At 41.9% G+C, this 21,346-nt stretch overlaps 1 protein-coding gene across 22 annotated transcripts in view; it reads left to right on the top strand.

Moving 5' to 3' along the window:
* Window positions 1-21,346, top strand: part of Hpse2 (heparanase 2 (inactive)) — a 705,780-nt gene that overhangs the window by 427,599 nt on the left and 256,835 nt on the right. For 13 of the 22 annotated variants that reach the window (XM_087578435.1, XM_087578476.1, XM_087578501.1 and 10 more), the window contains 1 exon segment: window positions 16,288-16,461. The exons of 6 other annotated variants lie outside the window; for them this stretch is intronic. In XM_087578435.1, the coding sequence (XP_087434561.1) occupies window positions 16,288-16,461 (174 nt within the window). 22 annotated transcript variants of the gene reach the window in all.

Below are 21,346 nucleotides of genomic sequence, written 5' to 3'. Positions count from 1 at the left end.
CTGTATTCTGGCTGTGCCTCTCAGGAGAGATCTACATCCGGCTCCTGTCGGCCTGCACTTCTTTGCTTCATCCATCTTGTCTAATTGGGTGGCTGTATATGTATGGGCCACATGAGGGGCAGGCTCTGAATGGGTGTTCCTTCAGTCTCTGTTTTAATCTTTGCCTCTCTATTCCCTGCCAAGGGTATTCTTTTTCCCCTTTTAAAGAAGGAGTGAAGCATTCACGTTTTGATCATCCATCTTGAGTTTCATTTGTTCTAGGCATCTAGGGTAATTCAAGCATTTGGGCTAATAGCCACTTATCAATGAGTGCATACCATGTATGTCTTTCTGTGATTGGGTTAGCTCACTCAGGATGATGTTTTCCAGTTCCAACCATTTGCCTACGAATTTCATAAAGTCGTTGTTTTTGATAGCTGAGTAATATTCCATTGTGTAGATGTACCACATTTTCTGTATCCATTCCTCTGTTGAAGGGCATCTCGGTTCTTTCCATTTTCTGGCTACTATAAATAAGGCTGCGATGAACATAGTGGAGCACGTGTCTCTTTTATATGTTGAGGCATCTTTTGGGTATATGCCCAAGAGAGGTATAGCTGGATCCTCAGGCAGTTCAATGTCCAATTTTCTGAGGATCCTCCAGACTGATTTCCAGAATGGTTGTACCAGTTTGCAATCCCACCAACAATGGAGGAGTGTTCCTCTTTCTCCACATCCTCGCCAGCATCTGCTGTCCCCTGAGTTTTTGATCTTAGCCATTCTCACTGGTGTGAGGTGAAATCTCAGGGTTGTTTTGATTTGCATTTCCCTATGACTAAAGATGTTGAACATTTCTTTAGGTGTTTCTCAGCCATTCGGCATTCCTCAGCTGTGAATTCTTTGTTTAGCTCTGAGCCCCATTTTTTAATAGGGTTATTTGTTTCCCTGCGGTCTAACTTCTTGAGTTCTTTGTATATTTTGGATATAAGGCCTCTATCTGTTGTAGGATTGGTAAAGATCTTTTCCCAATCTGTTGGTTGCCGTTTTGTCCTAACCACAGTGTCCTTTGCCTTACAGAAGCTTTGCAGTTTTATGAGATCCCATTTGTCGATTCTTGATCTTAGAGCGTAAGCCATTGGTGTTTTGTTCAGGAAATTTTTTCCAGTGCATATCTTGCCACATCTGATTTGGTATCCCCCAGAACTCACCTATTTTAGCTGTGGTTGGCTTGTCCCTGTGTCCTTCTATAGCGAAGTCATTTTTAAGGCCTTTGTTTTAAACTCAGAATGTCAGAGTCACTACAGACTCTTTTTAAATCCCGTGTCTATCTTACTTAATTCTCAAGATCTGATCGCGTACCCTCTTGTTGTTATGACAACTTTGACCCATTGTCATCACTTCATCCTGACTCTTGGATCCTTTAATTTCCTTCTACATGTTCTTCACAATTCTGTGCACTGGAATTTTCTGGCTTAAACTTGTGTAAATTGAGTGTATGCTGTCACAATCACTGTGAGTTCAGGTGAGCAACTGCCCTGTAGTTTCTGGAAAATACCCCTAATATTTATGCCTCCTCTGGTTCTTAAATCTTCCTACCCTGTCTTCTCAGATCCAGGAACCCTGGGTGTGATATTTTTGTAACTTTGGGGGTTGAGCACTCCAGCACCTTTTAATTCTCTGCACTTTGACCAGCTGAGTCAAGTGTTAATTGCAGTCTGCAAGGAGATGCTTCCCTGATGAGTCTTGATCTATGAGTATAAAAATAAACCCTTAGGAGCCATCTTAATCCTGTGTGCATTTAGCAGGACAATAGTATTGTGTTCTACTCCGAGCCCTAGGAATCATCCACCCAGAGGTCCCTGGCTCCTTTAGCAGTACCAGGTATGGGGTCTATCTCATGGAATGGATCTTAGGTCCAATCAGAAAGTGGTTGCTCCCATAACCTTCCTCTGAAGTGGGGCATCCACACTGGTTTCCATGATGGCTGTGCTAGTTTACCCTCACCCACAGTGGTAAACTAGGAGGAACCTTTCCCATCACGCATGTCAGCAGGTGTTGCCATTTGTTTCCTTGAATAGTCATTCTGTCAGCCATGAGAGGGAAGTGCAAGGAGTTTGACTTACATCCCCATGGTGGTTTAGGATGTTGATTACTTTTTAAAATAGTTATTGGCCATTTGTATTCTTTTTTCTTTTTCTAATTAACTAACTAGCTAACTAATAACTAACTTTTTAATTATTTTAGAACTCTGTTCAGTTCTAACTTCTGTTTGTTTTGATTGATTGATTGATTGATTCATTGATTGGCTGGTTGGTTGCCTGGTTTTGAGTTCTTTGTAAATTCTAGAAAGTAAGCCTCTGTTAAATATATAGCTGGGAAAGCTTTTCTTCCATTCTGTTGGCTGCCTCTTCAGGGATTCATAGTTCCCTTCACTGTTTAGAAACTTTTTAAAATTGATGAGGCGCTATATATCAATTTTTCAGCCTTATTTCTTAAACAATTGGAGTTCTATTTATAAACTCTACATATAGATTTCTAGTTTTCCCAGCATCATTTGTGTGCTTTTAGCATTTTTGTAAAAAATCAGATTGCCATTAAGTTTTGCAGGCCCCGTTGTCTAAGTTCCTACCCATGATCATATAGGCAACCTTAATGAATCTCAGTGGGTCACACACAGAAAGATGAATGGAGTGAGGAGGAGGACTTGCTGAGAAGAGGGACTTCAGTTCTAGAGAAAGGAGGATTAGAGAGGGTAACCGGAAATGAAAATAAATAAAAGTGCGTTGCATACATGTATGAAACAGTTCAATTCTTTTTTACTTGTCTTTATTTTTAGATTATTACATAATTTAACCCTTTTCTTTCGTCCTTCTAAACATTCTTGTATACTCCTTGTTTTGTTTCAATTTCATGACCGATTTTTCATTGGTATGCATATATGTGTATACATATGTTTGTGTGTGTATATATACATATATTTGTATGTATGTATGTGTATGTATATATATATGTGTGTGTATACACATATATATGTATGTTTATGTGTATATATATGTGTGTATATATATATATATATACACACACACACACACATATATATATATGTATGTATTCCTAAATATGACCTCTACAATGTTAGCTGTATGTATGTTTTGATGACTGACTCTTTGGTGTTGAGACACCAAGTGGTGAACTCCTCCCAGAGAAGACTGTCTCCTTGCTCTTGGCATATCCTAATTGCTTGAAGTTCTTTGTGTAGGGTTGAGACCTCATGGAATTTCCGACGCCCACTTTGGCATTTCTATTGGTGTCATCCTTATTCAAGCCATGTCATGGCCCGTCATGTTAGTGAGACTTAGAGGTGTAGCCTCTGGCGTTACTGGACACACAGTCTGACAGCAAACTTCCTGATTTGGATCTTAAAGTCTTTCTTCCCCTCTTCCACAATCTTCCCTGAGCTTTAGGTGCAGGAGTGTTTTGTATCTGCTGGGATGGGGGCTCCACAATTCTGCCTTTTGATTGGTTGTGCCATCTTTTGCAAAGAGAAGTCTCCCTGATAGGGGAGGAGATTACACTGATCTGTAGACGTAAGGACAAATGTGTAGATTGTCGTGGATTGTGGTTGTTTAGTTAAGAGGTAGATTCTCCTCTAATATCTGTGGCTTTGGTAACATTTGGTGATAGCTTGGTTTCTAGTCCCAGATCGAGTTCCCGGGTGCTGAGCGGGTCTATGTTCGATTACAGAGCTGTTGGTTACCCCAAGGCATCCATGCCACTGCTGCACCCTTAGGGTTGTCAGGTCATGCTAGGAAGGAGTGCTGGTGCCTCTCCCCCTTGGAAATCCTCGTGGCACTTTCTGGTAGTATGAAAGTGAGTCCTCAGGGAGGAAGCATTTGGTTCACTGAAACTTCTTTAAATATATATTATAAAGTTAGAATTCGTAAGTAAAAGTTTTCCACTCCTTGAATTTTCTTTGTTGGTAGATTATCATGACTTCAACTGTATTAGATATATGTGGATTATTTAATTCTTCTCGATTAAATTTGTGTATGTAATAAGTATGTAGAATTTTGTATACTTCTAGGTTTTCTATTTTTTAATCTTTAAATAATTCTCTTAGTTTATATATCTGTATATGTATATAGCCATATAACTATATACACACATATATATACATACATACATATATACATAATACATACATATCTCAACAGGAAAGTTTCAGTTTAGCAATGTTCTCTATCTCTTTCTCTCCCCTTTCCTCTCTCCCTTCAGTCCTGTTTTCCTTACTTCACCTTTCACTTCCTCCCATTCTCTTTCCCTCCCTTCCTCCTTTTCTTTTTCCTTCTTCCACAAATTTTAATTCTGAAATATTGAAACTTTGAGAAAAACTGAAAGACTAGATTCCATCAATTCCTTTCTTAGCTATATTTTTTTTGCTAAATACTAAGGGCACCTCCTATTTTTTGCCCCTCCTATTAATAAGAGCATTCTTCTTAGTAACCATTATACCATCACTGCATAAGTATGTAATACCATACTATATAAGTATAAGGTGAGAAATGTCCACTCCAAGATATGGTTGAGGGAAAAGCTGTTGTTAGAGGTATGAGTAAGTCCAGAGAAATGCTGCTGAACATGGCCGGCAGATGGACTTGTCTGTTCAGTGGGAGAGAGCAAGGGAAGAGAAAAAGACAGTGTGGGTCAATGCAACCAAAAGAGGAAGACAAAGAGCGAAGTGAGCACATGGCCAAAGTGGCTCAGTTACATAGGAATAGGAAGCTGGGGGAAGGGAAGCCCACGAACTGGAGACATTTATGGAAGGTCAGGGTAAGCAGAGCCACAATCCCACCAAAGACTCTGTTAGAAGTATTTGCAAGCTGAGAGATCCTGGAAGCCAGCATGTACTGTTAGCAGCAGGCTAATAAGCACCACAGTAGGCCATTTGTCCTGAGTATCTTTTGGACTTGACACTTGTTATAGCTTAGTGATCCATCGTCACACACTATACAGCTGCTGCTCCATGCTTTCACAATCAGCACAATAAGATGAAAGGTAGCAAACCGACCCCCACCCTCTCAATCTTAGATACCCCAAAGGGTCCTGCTTACCATTGCGTTTCCTTCAGAGATGTTCTTTACGTCTACCACAGTGACATTGGTGACGTTCTCATTTTTATTATATGTTTTAAGAATACAGATTCGTCTTCTTGTAGGATATCTCCAAACGTGAATTTGTAGGATGGTTTCCTTGTGGTTACAGTCTGTGTAACTGTTGCCAGGGAAGTGTGGACAAGCTCTGATAGAGAGAAAGGTTTGACGATGCATGGCAAGTCTTCGGGTAAAGAATTCAGTGGGTTGAAGCTGAGTGGTAGTGGAAAGGACCTGAGGAAAGATGTTAGAAGATGGATGGTGTGACCAACCTGAGTTGTGGCAGAGGATAGACAGGGAGGAACATGCAATAAGTTCAGGATTACTAAGACATGGCTGACAGGCATCGACTCGGGGAGTTAGAGGAGAAGTAAGCTTATTGTGTTGGTTTCTGAGATTATGTTGTGTAGTTTGGAACTCACACAAGACATTTAGATAAAGCTACTTGACAGCGTAGATGTGAACAGGTCCCTCGCTCTTTAACTTTCACTGTTGGTTTTGACAGCGTAGATGTGAACAGGTCCCTCGCTCTTTAACTTTCACTGTTGGTTTAAAATATTAGCTAAAGGCAGAAGACAAAGCCTTCAAGACAGGCAAGACTATGCAGATGCAGTGTTCAACAAAAAGGGCTGGGTGTAGAAGACTCTTAGTTAAGATCCAGGACCTTTCCTTGTGGTTGTGTTTAGTTTGTCAGAATTTTAAAGGCTGAACTTGTTCCATTAACTTTTTCCTTGGGCATCAACTAAGCCAAGTGTTGCTGGGTTTCATTATGGATTGTGTTTGCCCCAGCTAGATCATAGCAGCACCCAGCGTCACTGACCTCACAGTCACATTTTCAATGATCTGTGTTTCAGCTGGGTAAATGTGACGTGGATCCAAGGGTAAGACGCATTCCCCAATGAAGATGGGACTCTGTGGGATAATTTGATTTTAGCAAATGTGGGTGCTGTGTTTCTGCTGGGTTGTTAGGATTCAGTTGTTCTCCCCACTCCTCAAAAAACATCCTTTGTACTTTCTCTGGAGGTGGAAGCTTCAGACATCATCAGTGCTAGAGAGTGTCGGGGCCCTTGTGAATTCCTTTATCCCCAATCCTCCCATTTCTAACGTGTTAAGAATCATGTTAGATGAAAACCAACAAAATGGAAATTCTCTTTCAATGAACTCTAAAGGGATAAAGAAGATGAGGCAGTGTGAGAAAGGGGGAAAGCCCAAGTCCTCCTGGTAGGGAGAGCCAAGCCTGAGCCCAGTGGAAAGGCTGAGTGTCTGGCTGCCAGTATCTATTACTTAACAGCTGACGTTTCCCAGATCTCACTTTGGGGAAGGCAACACCTGATTTCACTTAAACTTAGCATCTGCCCTGCTGCTTTCCCTGGCCAGCCTCACCCACCAGCACCATGGCAAAGAGGATGCAATTAGCTGTGGATGGGGGTCAGGATGAGCTGGGACCCCGAGTCATCACCAGAGTTCTGATCTAATTGTGCAGATAGTGGCCTGGGAGCTTTCTCCCATATGTGCAACACCAGCAAGCACACACGAGTGCCAGGAGGCAGAGCAAGCCTGGCCTGATCCTTTTTTTTTTTTTTTTTTTTTTTTTTTTTTTTTTTTTTTTTTTGGTGGTTTGATTGTTCTAATCGCTGTGGCTCTCCGGCCTCTGCTTTCCCCACTCACAGTCACCGCTGGCCATGTGGAGCAGATAAAAACATTTCCCTCAACATTAGCCTTGCCAAAGAGAACTAGTAAAAGACGATCAGAGCACTAATGTTGAATTATTTTGTCTCTCATTTAGAGCTCTTGGGACCTGCTCCAATATATCCAACGATCACGCCCATCGGAAAAAACAACACACAGCTCAACAGTGTTCAGAATTTCAGTTTTCAATAATAAGTCTCATGGTCAACATTACTGATGACATTTTCTCTCTAGAACTTGAATGTGGACGGTTGGTGTTTTGTGGCCACGTTCAAGGCACGAAGTACCTCTTTTTCAGCCCCATTCTGCTCGTGAATCAAATTAGTCAGCAAATGGTAGACATCTAATTTTAATTAGGCGTAACTCTGGGCCTCTATTTGTTATGTACCTCTATATTTGCTGCACTCTGCAATGAGCGTGACGGTCGTACTCCACTTTTCCCAGTATCACAGCCCACTCTGGTGAGGTACCCTCTCAGTGTCTGCATAATCTCTTTTCCTCAACTTAGCAGCCTGAGTAGATGGCTACAGACCCTTCTGGGGAAGGAGAATTATAATAATATATAATCCTACAACTTTCTCCTAAAGACCTGACCATTTCTTAAGGTTTGCTATCTGAAAATTTGTTCTATACCAGGAACTACCAAGTGATTGAAACATTTCCTCACAACAACTGTCTTATAAATCCCACCCTCCTTTTTGGTTTTTGTTTCTTTTGGGGGGAGTGTAGCCCTTAATTACACAGACTCATTTTTCTGTCTGTGAATTTGCCTCTAGGGATGTCATGTTTTACTCTTTCCATAATCTCTGGCCGTCAAGCTCAGCTGGTGTCCCTCTGATCTTGCTAAACACTTGACTTTTAGGAAGTAAGCCCTGGATATGTCCTTGCTTACTCCTTTCCCAAATCATCTTCATGATTTTGACAAGCCCAGCATTTGCCTGCAGATACAGGTCATCGTCAGTGTTGTTAGGAGTTTGGTGTTCCTCTCAGCAGCATGCCCACCCCAGCCTTGCTGAATAGTGCCCACTGAGGTGTGATTGTGGGGTCTTCCCTCACTGAGGTGTGACTGTGGGGTCTTCCCTCACTGGATAGTGCGCACTGAGGTGTGACTGTGGGGTCTTCCCTCACTGGCTATGGAGTCTTCCCTCACTGGCTGTGGGGTCTTCCCTCACTGGCTATGGAGTCTTCCCTCACTGGCTGTGGGGTCTTCCCTCACTGGCTATGGAGTCTTCCCTCACTGGCTGTGGGGTCTTCCCTCACTGGCTGTGGGGTCTTCCCTCACTGGCTGTGGGGTCTTCCCTCACTGGCTCGCGCATTAAGTGCTGTGTCTTCAGCTTGTGGCCCTGTCTAGGGAGTTGTGGGAACCTTAGGTGAGACCTGCCTAGGGAGAGTAAGTCTCAAGGAGTATGACTTCGATGCTCTCTGGCCCCTTCTCCTTTGTTCACTGTGAGGCAAACAGTTTCCTTTCTCCGGCTTTACAGTAATTAAGTCTGGAACTGTGGGTTGAAATCTCTGTAATCACAACCCAAAACAAACATTTAAAAATCCTCCACTGAAGAGGTTCATGCCAAGCATTAGGTGACAGGTGTACACATGTAACAGCCACACTGTCCTTTAGATTTTCTCTGTCACAGAGCCCTCAGACTGTCTTCTGGCCTTACTGTGTCCATTTGAGCACGGGCACGTCTCTCAGCCCCTCAGGTCTCCCTGGATCATCTGTTAGTGCAACTGGGACCCTTCTGTTTTGTTCACCATGGTCATAACTCTTCCTGGACTTCTAAACGTGACAGTAGCATTAATTTTGCCCCATCTCCAATGATCCTTGCCAGGACATTAAATCTTATATCCAAGAAAGTGATCCAAGATTCAGTTTCTTGATCAAACGCCTTTAAAATAGTTCCAGGAGCACATCCTTGGCTCCTCCTGGTAATTCCCACAACTCTTTGGCTGCGTACTGTTTTTATTTACTTACTTGGGTTATGCTGAACTATTCTAATGTACTGTAGTTATTTGACCATTGGCAAGGACACTAGTGGGGACAACTGCTAGGGGATTATCTATTGCTCCAGTGAGGCATTTACTTCAAATACCTGAAGCATCCAACCAGATGCTCCAACCCATATTTTAGAGTTTTGGGTGCTTCTAACAAACTCTTGCCAGTGTAATAGAGTTGACTTGATTCAACATTCAAGCTCCTCAGAAGACCCGTAAGTATCCAGTTCTCCAAACTTCCCTTTAGCCGTGTTTACTCTCTCACCACGTGTTCTTAGTTACCTGTTTACCGCACTCAGCTTACCGCTTTGATTCAGGGTCTCCATTCAGCATCACATAACCTAAAACTGTGCTCTCTTGTAGACGTTTCCTCCAGCATATTTTCAATCCTTGAAATATTAAAACTTCATCCCTCTGCCCAGATGGGTGTTTTCTCACATCACTACCGCCAAATCTTCAGCGAGTGAACTGTCACCTCCTATCAGGAATTTTTCCATGCATGCCACTTACCCCATTCCTTTACTATCCTGGCTGCTATGCTAGCCATTTCCAGACTCCCAGCCCACGACCTGTCTCCTTGGACCACTTCTACTCTCATTCGCAACAGTTTTTTCCTACGCAGAAGACATCAAGATAGGATTGCACGTGCCAGAGTCTGATTGGTGGCAATGGAGAATTGATGGGAAAGAAAGACTTCAGGCCAGTTCAGTGTCTGTGTAGAGGTTCAGAGTCTGCATTTGCAAGGCTACATACATGTACACACATATACATGGGATCACATTGTTATGCCTAGAAGTCAGACTCCACCATGTTATTACTGTTATATTTTTAAAGTCTTAAATTATAATTAAGATATATGCTCTCTACCCATGGTTCCTTTGACTATATTTACTAATATGGGCCCATGTGTATCATAACAGTGACTCACTGTACCCAGGGATACAGAGGATTGGGGACAATCTAATGGCTCTGGCACCTGTGCACACAACAGAGGATGTATGAGATCCATTATGTGGCGACCCTGACCACAAGAAGGGTAGCTCCTGTCAAGTAATGGAGTTCCCCTTAGATGTTACTAGGTTACCTCTGTGAGTAGCAGACGGAGCAGTAGAATAGATCCACACACTTCATTAGGTAAAGTAGCTGGAAAAAGCAGAGGGCTCCATGCTGTGGCATTCATACCCAGTCTCAAAAGCAGTGTTTCTAGATAATGTGTGGATGAATGTGAGGCAGGAATTGTGACCCAAGCCCTCTGTCATGACAGAATCATGCCCCCACATATAACACCTTTTATTTTGTTAAAAGTCTCTCAGCTTTGGTTCTGAAAGGAAGAATTTCCTCCAGTTGGCTGCTATGAGCTCCGTCATGTTTAATCACTTCCTAGAACTCTGTCACCACGAAATCTCCTGGAAACATCTTACACCATCTCTAGCTTGGCCCTAGCAGCCATTTCTCCAAGTCGCCCTAGCATGTTTGCTAGGAAATGGTGTTAGGAATCTTCATTTGTGCTAGAAATCAATTGTTTCTAGAATACTTCTTACTATTGTATACATGTTAGAAATTTATATGTGTGTATATTAAGAAATATTATATAAAAATGCCTAGACATGTATGTGTGTGTGTGTGTGTGTGTGTATATATATATATATATATATATATATATATATATATATATATACGTGTGTGTGTGTGTGTGTATACATGTGTGTTTGGAATATTTACATTTTTAATAGATATTCCAAATTATTCTCTAGAACTACTACTGACACTTTGGAAACTTGTTTTAGGAGCACATTTCCTAAAAGCAGTATTGGCCTCTTCGCTAATGGGAGGGCCTCCTGTGACTCCCTCCTGTCATCATTGAGATGGTTCCTAATGGGATCCAGAAGACCCGCTGTACTCACGGGCACTCAGTGTTCCCTTTAATCTAGTTAAAGTGATTGATGCGACAATTACTCTCCAGCCCCGAGTCTTCTGATAGTGCTGTCATTTTTTATTCACAGACATTTCCAAAATCTCATTCTCCTCCGCCAGTCTTGGTTAAATGCAGGCGTTTATGCTGAGTTCTTTATATCCTAGTTATGGTTTCATTGCCCTGACTAACCTGGGGACATTAAACTCTCGGTTTAAAGCTATCTTCACCCTTTCAAAGTGGCTATGCTCTCCTAGGCAATTTTCAGACTTCTCTCTCTTAATTGCTGCAATTAAATGTCCCTGTCGGTTGTACTCACCAAGCCAACTGGTTTCAAGTTTAACTGATGTACGTCTCCGAATGTCAGTAGGCAGAGTCTGTTCAGTGTGCCTTGCTCTGAGTTTTCCTTCATTTTCCTCATTTTCTTGCTTTTTCTCCTTTTAAAGTCTCTGTAAGATGACTACCTAGGGCTCAATGGCATTGTTCACTCTAGATTGACACTTAAAACAATGAGTCTGCTTCTGAACGCATTTAACAGTTTGAGCAGCAGACAAGATCTAAAGAAATGAACAGGGAGCTGTGATAGCCGAGGTTGGATGGCGGGGGCACTGACTGCTTCAAAATAACACCGGTTAAGTAAGGCATTTATTAAGTTTATTATGCACCACATACTGAACTGAGAGTACAGGGAGAACAAATGTCCCAGTCTGCGTTGAGAAAGAAAGACAGAGTTGAACAATAAGTCTGATTAGCTAATTGCTGTGATAGAAACAGATAAAGAGCCAAGCAGAACAGAGTGCAATGCCTCCACTTGGCAAGTCAGAAATTCCCACACAGGAAACCCTTGATCTTGCTATGAAGAGTAAAGAAATGAGGAGAAAGGACATACCAGACAGAGTCAACAAGCCTGTAATGATTTGGGGACATGAGAAATGTAGTTTATCAAAAAATGGTGGGAAGTTCTAACAGAGAACAGATTGCATCAACCTCCAGGATCTTAAAACTCTTTGGGCCAAGTATAAGTACATGCTTATTCTTCTTACCCATTAGCCTCTCAGCTCACACCAGTGACGTGCGTGTGTGCGTGTGTGTGTGTGTGTGTGTGTGTGTGTGTGTCTGCTGTCTGTCTGTCTGTCTCTTTGTGTGTCTGTCTTGTCTGTCTCTGTCCCTCTCTGTCTATATGTGTATCTATGTATGTGTCTATGTATATGTCTATGTGTGTTTCTGTTTACCTGTGTGCAGGTGCTAGAGGTCTAAATGGTGTATCTTCCTAAATTGCACTCCACCTTTTATTTTGGTACATTTATTTCACTGAACCTAGAACTCACCAGTTTAGCTAGACTGACTGGCCAATAAGCCCTAGGGGTTTCCCATCTCTGCCTCCTTAGTGCTGGGATTATGGGTATATCCTTACCCAGTGTTTTGGGTGGGTGCTGGCCTTCCAAACTCAACTGCTCAGGCTTGTATGCCAAGCCCTTTACTGACTGGGAGTTTTCCCTAGCCCCAACTCTAGTGTTTTTAAAATTCGAGTTGGGCTGTGTTCAAGAAAGTCTAGTGTTTCCAGAGGCATTCAGGGTGAAAGCCAAAGTTGTTACAATAGCCAGTGAGGCCCTTTGTTACCTGGTGCTGCTCCACTGTAACCTCATCTCATAATCCTCTTACTCATTCTGGAACAGCGATCCTGGCCTCTGTCCCTCCCCCATGTTGGTCAAGCCTGGCACGTCCTGTCCTTTGCTCTTCCTGTGGCTTTTGTGTTGAATTCCTTCTATATTTACCCACTTGACTTGATGCTCTTTCTCACACCTCTCGTCCAGTGATGCTTTCTCAGTCATGAGTATTTAGAGGGCATGCTAACCGGAGCTGCTCCTGGCTCCTCCCACTCCGCTACTTCTCCCAGCAGCCATATTGAGTGCAATTTGAAGAGAGCAAGGACTGCTGCCTGTTTTGCTCATGTCTAGAGAGAAAATAAGAGAAGGACAGTTTCTAAAACATAGTGTGGTAGGTGCTCAACAGACATTTGAAATAAGCATGTGTCATATTTTGTTTCGACTGTTGGTTGAACTGCTCTTTGTCTGGGTTGTGTCTTAAGTGTGGAACCTTAAGAAATCTCAGAGAAATCATCAATGATTTTCATCTCAGTTTGCATTCCTGGATATTTGTCTACCAATCCCAATACATTCAATGACACTGAATTAATGGTGTTTTGACCAAAAGAGGGTTTATATCATCTAAACTTAAGAAAATAAACTTGTTATACTTCTGATTTATTTTTCTAGTAGTTCTGTTATTACCACAGAACTTGATTAAGTAAATTGAGTCTAGTCTTTGCTCTCTATCTACATATGCTTTGAGTTTTCCATTCGTCTCAGTCCCCCTGCTGATGGATTCAATGGCCCTCCCCCACCTTTCCCTCCTCTGCTGCTCTCTGGAATGAAGTCAGCAGCACCACACATCACTGCTTTGCAGCACTCTTCTTCATGGTTTTTAAGACTCAACCTGCATGGCTTTGTTCTTGTTTGTTTTGTTCTTGTTCTTGCTCTTCCTTTCCCCTCTCCCTGCTTGCTCTGCCACTCCTTGTGTGTATTGTGTGTAGACACTGAAGTCTCAAGAGCTTTCAGAGCACTGGCTCTCAGCATCGAGATCGCCATGCCTATGGATGCTTGCTTAGATCCTCCTCTACCTGCACCGCCTCTTCCCTGACCTGTGAAACAGTGCTCCTTAGAGCCCTCCTCCTGTGAGATTCGGGACACACTGAGCCACTAGCACACTCAGGCGGAGAGAGGAGAGTCAACTTCTAAGTACCTGCTTATGTGGATGGACCTCAAGGGGGAATCATTCCAAGGAAGACGTGTACTCGTTAGGTACCTGCTGAAGTCTCTTCACTCAAATGCATGCATCGCTCTAGTACATTTTAGAGTGGACTCCTTAGAATCGTTATTGTACGTCTCTCTTTGACCTCTTTCATTTTTATATTTCCATTTCATTGTAGGCCCTTTTATAGAACATACACTATTTGGGTTGTAAGACCTCTTCAAGACCTTAAGATAAATGAATGTGTGTGAGGTGATTAGCTCATCCGAGGGGACAGTCAGATACCATGCTGGGCTGAAGGGCTTCGTGGGAGAATTAAAATTGTTCTGATTAGCGTTTTCTTTATCTTGAATTGATCTTTTTGTAGATCATTTTTTTCCTTACTTTGAACCATCAACCCATGAAATCTCAGATTGAACTGTTTTGTGTTTGATGTGTATTTACCTAATATACATGAAACACTGTTATGTGCACATAATATGTTCTAGGAAAAGGAGAAATAAAGGCAATCTATGCATCTAAAATGACTACCAGCCATGTATACTAAATTTGGATACGTCTATTGTAACTATTTTATGTAACTTTAGCTCATGAATAAACTAGCACGTGCGAATGCAGGCACCTGTCGGTGTGGAGCTGATAAATTGTAAGGATTTTGGATGAAGAAATATTTTTCTGTCAACATAATTAACCTTCTGTGGCACATGTATGAAAGGGCTTCGCAATGGACCTCTTCTAATCCTTTGATAGTCAAACTACTGGGGGTCACGTGTGATAATTTCCAGGTGTGAGGGACCCTTTTGATAAAATCATTTTTCTAAAGGAAAGCATGACTGGATTACTTACTCAGTCGTAGGCGCAATCTTGTAGTTATTGCTGATGATCTTACATGATGATCTTTTTCTTTGAACTATGTTTGATCTGCACAGTTTCTTACCCTGTTCTTTTATTGAGTTTCACTGTCCACACAATGAGATACTGAAAAAAATCTCAAGTTAAACCTGAAAATGTTTGAGTTTTTTCTTTTTAAAAGTTTCCTGTATGTCTTTTTTTATTGGATAGTTTATGTATTTACGTTTCAGATGTTACCCCCTTTCTGAGTTCCCCCTCCCCCTCCCCTAGCAGGATGTTCCCCCCTTCCCACCTACCCGCTTTCACATCAACACCCTGGCTTTCCCCCACACTGGGGAAACAAGCCTTCACAGGACCAAGGGCCTCTTCTCCTATTGGTGTCAGACAATGCCCTCCTCTGCTACATATGCAGCTGGAGCCATGGGTCCTTCCAGGTGTACTCTTTGGATGGTGGTTTAGTCCCTGGGAGCTCTGGTGAGGTCTGGTTGGTTGATATTGTTTGATATTGTTGTTCTTCCTATGGGGTTGCAAACCCCCTCAGCTCCTCAGTCCTTTCTCTCCCTCCTCCACTGGGTCTTCCTTCTATTCGCCCTGAACAGGCCTGGAGGTCCTATCACGAGTGCCAGTAAGCAGCGCTGTCGAGTGTGACTGTGCTAGGTACAAGGGCAGGTTTCCTCCCATGCTCTTTAAAACTCCATCATACATTTTGGATGAATTTCTTTTTTCTTGTATTTCTTCTTTAAATTTTTGATTAAAATATAATCATATAATTTCCCCTTCCATCCTCTCCCTCCAACCCTGCCTCCCCTCCCCACCCCGGGTCACGCCCATGTTATCTCTCAAATTCAAGGCTTCTTTTTAAAAATTCTCCTTGTTAGATGTACATGGAGTGCATATATGAATGCAACCCACTGGGTCCATTTAATACTGCCTGTGTGTATATTTTTTAGGGGTCAACATGCAATTAGATAGCCATTTAGGCACTCATTCCTGAGAAAGACAATTTTCCTTCTCTTGGCAGCCATGTGTCAGGGATTATAGTCCTTCCTATGGGAGCAGGGTATCCACATTGGCACACCAACTGTATGGTCACCATTCCGTTCTTGTTTTAGCACCATATTGCCAAGATTTAATGGGTAGCTTCCCTGTGGCATCTAGAAGACACAATCTTACCGCATACTTTCTGGTCTGATTTAGGTTTACAGGAGTGAGAGAAATTGATGATGGTAATAAAGGGAAGATGATTGGCAGGGGGAGAGCAACCAGAAAGAAGTGGGCATTGTACTAATGAGTGGGAATGGGCGTGGGAGCCAGACAAGGGTGGCTACAGTGAAAACAAAGGAAGGCAGTAGATATGAGACATTTGGTATCAAGTCACTGTTTTCTGTGTTTAAGCTGATAATGAACATAAGTCCAAAATGGTTATAGAATAGCCATTCTCCAAAACACTGGAAGCGTGCACCAGAGTGAGGCGCTTTGTGCAGTTTCTCAGACAATCAGCTCATCTCTTGTGGCCTTGCACCGTGACGTGCTTACTGTCCGTCAGGCAAGCACAATGCAGACTTTAAAAGGTCTAGAACTTTTGTGGGTTTTTTTCTTTTTTTCAAAAATCTAGAAAGCCAGCTAATTTGGGAAATCTTCCTCTTTTAAACATCAGCCATTCTACCAAGTAGAACGCCCTGTGAGCTAGGCTTGGTTTTCAATTTGCAAGCTTTGTCTGAAATTCTGAGTGCTGTTTTCCCCCAAATCACCTCAAAATGCATCCCATGTCAGCAGGTAAAGTCTCTTTCAGAAGCTTGTCTGTCTGTGCAGTTTCAGTATCAGGAAAGGCTTTCTGTAGAAGCTAATAGTTTCCTTTTGTTAAGATTTGAAAGTTATAAGCCTTTCTCTGCTTCTTCCCAGCCAGGTCTCTAGACAAACTTTATAACTTTGCTGATTGCTCTGGACTCCACCTGATATTTGCTCTAAATGCACTGCGTCGTAATCCCAATAACTCCTGGAACAGTTCTAGTGCCCTGAGCCTGTTGAAGTACAGTGCCAGCAAAAAGTACAACATTTCTTGGGAACTGGGTAATGGTAAGTAAGGCTGTCATTTCCTACGAATTCATAAAATAAAGGGGAAAAGAAGTTGGCTTAGAATATAATCTCAGTCAGTGATTCTCTTTAGGGCCCTGGCCCAGAAAGCAATTGAGACGCTTGGCCACTGAGATGTCTGCTGTCTTAATTAGGCTTTCTCTTACTGTGATGAAACACCATTACCAGAAGAAACGTAGGGAAGAAGGAATTTCTCTTGCACCTCCCAAATCATATTTCACTGAGGGAAGTCAAGATAGGAACTCAAGTAGGGCAGGAACCTGGAAACAGGAACTGGTAGAGAGGCCATGGAGGGGTGCTGCTTACTGATTGCTCCTTGTGGCTTGCTCAATTTGCTTTTTTATAGAACCTAGGTACCACCAGCTCAGGAGTGGCCTCACCCACAGTAGGGTGGACCCTTCCCCATCAGTTACTAATAAAATTCCTTATCATTCTGCTTACAGCATGATCTTTTGGAGGCATTTTCTCAATTGAGTTTCCCTCCTCTCAGATAATTTTATCTTGTGTCAAGTTGACATAAAACTAGCCAACCCAACTGTCAATAAGGCATAAGACCAAAGTAGTTAAGAACAGTAGATTCAGTTAATTCATACCACATAGTTCTCTCTGGACACTTATTTCCATATATGGTAGATATGCTACACACACAAACACACACACACACACACACACACACACACACACACATGGGAGGGAGGGGGAGAGAGACAGAGAAAGAGACAGAGAGAGAGAGAGAGAGAGAGAGAGAGAGAACAAGCAAGAAAGAAAGAAAAAAGAAAGAACAATATGCTGATCAGGGGCTAACAACTTGATGTTAAACCACATAAGATCTTTGCTGTATTGTGCAGTGTACAGTTGAGGAATGTTGGTCCTGAAAGAGGATCCTTATAAAATAGCTCATTGGATCCTTTCCAGACAAATTCTTGGAATGCTACATGCCCTGCACAGGTGCACTTGCTCACATTTATTGCATACTGGAATTTGAAGTTTTCCTAACAAGGCAAAGAGGAGGAACAAATCAGAAGACATCCCATTTTACACTATTACATTTTAGCAGCGTCTGTCTACACATTCATCTTCTACTTTCCTCTTCTATTCTCTCTTCATTCCTGGAAAAGAAGACATCTGAAAAGAATTGTGGTGAAGAATAGTAGAGACTTTACTAAACCAGGGGATAAATGGTTTAAGGATACAGGATAAGGCACCTTTGCTCTGGCCTTGCAACTTTTAAAAAATATATATTATGCTCCATAACTAAACTTTAAAAAAAAAAACTCAGCTAGTTGCAGATAAGTTACTCATAGGTGATTGATGGGAATTATTTTTCAGAGTTTTGAGATATTGGAGTGTGAGGGTTTGCTCAGCTAAAATAAAATTTTATTTGGTACAACTGGAGGAGTTTAGTAGCAAGGCGGAGTGGGGAGTGAGGAATGTGCCCCTGCCAGTACAGCTACCTATTAAGAACGGCCCCTCCTGGCTGCCCTTTCCTTACAGCTGTCCTCACCATGCAAACTGGAGCAAAGGACACGCAAAGAGTGTCACAAAACATGATTCTCACCATCATCCTTTGAAATGCTTCTTTGGGGCTTTTCAAGAGTAAAGGATCATTCGGCCATTCGAAAGGAGGTGAAAGGCATGAGGGGATGGAAAACAGGCTGTAGATGGGGCTATAAAAGCACAGAACCAAAGTCATGGCTTTAACATTTAACAGGGCAGAAAGACAGTGCAGGTTGGCTTGCAAGCATCCAGTAGGTCAGCTGGATTCTCTACCCTGGAAAGTTTCAACGTGGCCTTTTCTGTTTCTGTCCTTCCTTTTTCTCTTTTATGTGTTTTCTTTTTAATTCTCAACCTCTCAAGTATGTTCTCACTTAGACACAGACCCTCGAACAGGCCTGCTACTTCCCCAGCTGCCGTGAAGGGGGCGGAGCGCGGGTTGTGCTGCTGCACACCAGGCACGGCCTTCCCTAGTCTATGGAACGTTCATGCACCCGTTTAAATGCTTCTATTGTTTGACAGTTTTACTCCCTTTACCCTGAACTACCCACCTCAGTTTATCCATTAGGGGTTCCAGGAAACATAATTTGATATAGGACTGGGCACATCCTATATCAGAGCCTTATCTTACAAAATATCAATATGTTTTGTTTATATTTCCTGCGTTATATATGTGTTTCTTCCTTGCTTGTTCACCATTCTGCCTGGATTTGTTTCTCTGGTTCTCTTTCCATTTCTTTTCTATTACCTCATCTTTTTGGATGGAATGAATGACAAGGAATCTAGCCAATCCCCATCATCCATTCTTTTATCTGCCCATTTCCCCTTAGCAAACACGTTATCATGAACAATCCCAGTGTCTGAAAGCCAAAGAAGGCAATTATTCTATTTTCTAGAATCCTGAAACTGGGATGCAAACTGGGAAATATATAAGAATTTCAATTCATCTCTGCCCTATGGAAGTTGTGTTCTTTAGAAAACTATATTTAACAATAAAAATTAGCATAAAATAATGTACTACTTTTAATTGAATGACCACTGTATTACATTTTAATTGAATGACCACTATATTACATTTTGAACTGCAAATGCTTATTTCCATAAACTAGAAAAATCTGCTGTAGCAAATTATTATATCAGTGTCATGTATTTGTACTCACACCGGGCCCATATAGGGTCACCTGGTCCCTTGTGATTTTAGCTATATAGTTCAGTTCCTTAGAGTCCATTGAGTCATTTGATAAAACCAAAATTTCCCTGTAGGAAACTTAGCCTTTTAAACATGATCAGCATTATCATACTAGCTACCCAGCTTTATTCACTTTATAACTTTAAAGTAATATTTATACATTTTACTATGTATATGTATATACATAATATATATTATATATGATAGCTTTGCAAAACCTAAACACATACTGAACCACGATTTTTAAGCATATTGCCAGTTATTTATGAGTATAAATCATAGCTCAGAGAAGTGTTTCAGATGATAAAGTTTGGTATTCAGACAGGAACAGTTGGGGAAACAGAAGGAGGAGGGAAAATGAAAAGCTGTAGTTTCTCCATGTGCCTGTTTTTCTCCTTTCCCATTTTCATTGTGCACTCCAGTGCCATGTTCTCACTGTAACTTCCTGCCCTATACAATCCTGCATGCACAAACACGATACTCACTCATTCTGATGGTTGCTATATATGTATTGAGCACATACAATGCAAAACATTATGCAAATATGAGGCAGAAATGAAAGAATGTCCTTGGGCTCCATGGTCTTGATTGGATGGAAAGTGCCTGTAAGATTAGGCACTTCTAATGGTGTCTGCATTTCCAGAAATGGAAGCTAAGTGGAGGAGGCCCTGCCTGAATGTCCCCACTCACCCTGTGAGGGAGGACCGATAATGGAATGAAGGGTGAAACACTTTGCCAACACACACTTTGTTACCACATTCTTCTGCCTGGGCTGTGTACTGAAACCCTTAGTCACAGTCAGCCCCTCTCCCCTTAAAATTGTTTCCCCAAGGTGTTTGTCAATGATAGAAATTCCAATATACACACGTACTCATGCACACACACACACACACATGCAAACACTTAGGCACAAACATATCATACACACACACACACACACACACACACACACACACACACACACACACAAGCTTGGCACCAAGAAGTAAGATTTATAATAAAAATTACTGGCTGAAAATATGTCTCAGCAGCATTTATTAACTGGTTTTGAAGACAATTTGAGACATGCACTGGAGGAACTGGAGAGTGATATAACCAGAGCCTGGTGGGTAATTCTGGTGGTGATTTCTGGTGCTGAAGACCAGAAAACTCATAGGATTGTGGATAGTAAAGTCTATTAGTGTGATGTTTCACATGGGAACAAGAAATCCATTAAGAATTGTATTGAAAGATACTTATATTATATTGTGGCAAAGAAATTACACATTAAAATGAATTAAAAATTATTATTTTTCTGCATTCCCATACACCTTGTAAGAGGCTTAGATTTAAAGTGATGGAAGTCTTAAACTGAAGGCTTAGATTAAAGGTCATCTAGCACAGGAAGTTTTGTTGCAGCCAGCCCTAAATTCAGGCTATCAGAAGAGTTTGATGGTTGACTTTGTCTCTGTATATTGTAAAAATTGGGAGAAGAAAAAGAGAATAGAAAGATTTAAAGAACTTTCAGTTCAGGCAAAAGAAGCATGCTCAAATTTGGGACTAAGGAGGGTGTGAATAGTTGAAGACGGCAGTCTTACTTTTAAAGACGCAATAACATAATTTGCATCACAACAATAAAAAAAATGTTTTTTCATGTGTCTGGGAATCAGCCAGCCCCACCCACTGTATAGTCAAAGTTTTCGAAAGAAGTAAAGTAATTTGAAATATTTGGCTTGGAGAAGAGCGTTTGAGCTGTGCTGTCATCCCAGAGCCTTTTGGAGAAAAGTCCCCACATACCAACCGCCTCGCTGATCAGACTGCTGAAGCTGAGGTCCAGGAGGGCCAAGCAACTACTTGAGCTAACAGCACACCTTAGTTGTCTTTCTGCTCGAATTTTAGGTAAACAAAACACGAGAGTTACAAGGCTGTGGGGACTTTCACCAGATTTCAGATGCAAGTCTGGAAGGCAGCCAACGTCTAGCAGAATGGAATCCACACAGGTGGTCCCCGAAAGAGAGAGCATGAAGCTATGGGAGTGAGGCTGAAGGTGTGCTGGAGATAAGAGGGACTTGGCGATGCTAGGAACAGGGACCATTTACTGAGGAAATCCACAGGCATTGGGAGAATCAGCTTAGGAGTCAGGTGGGCTGACATTCACAAGGCAACAGGGTTCGCAATTGCCTGAGCCCTCCGAAGCTAACATCA

The sequence above is a fragment of the Rattus norvegicus genome, chromosome 1 (genome assembly GCF_021556685.1).
Source record: "Rattus norvegicus strain SHRSP/BbbUtx chromosome 1, alternate assembly SHRSP_T2T, whole genome shotgun sequence".
Taxonomy (NCBI): Eukaryota; Metazoa; Chordata; class Mammalia; order Rodentia; family Muridae; genus Rattus; species Rattus norvegicus.
The sequence above is the reverse complement of the archived record's forward strand: the minus strand, read 5'-3'. Positions and strand labels throughout refer to the sequence as shown.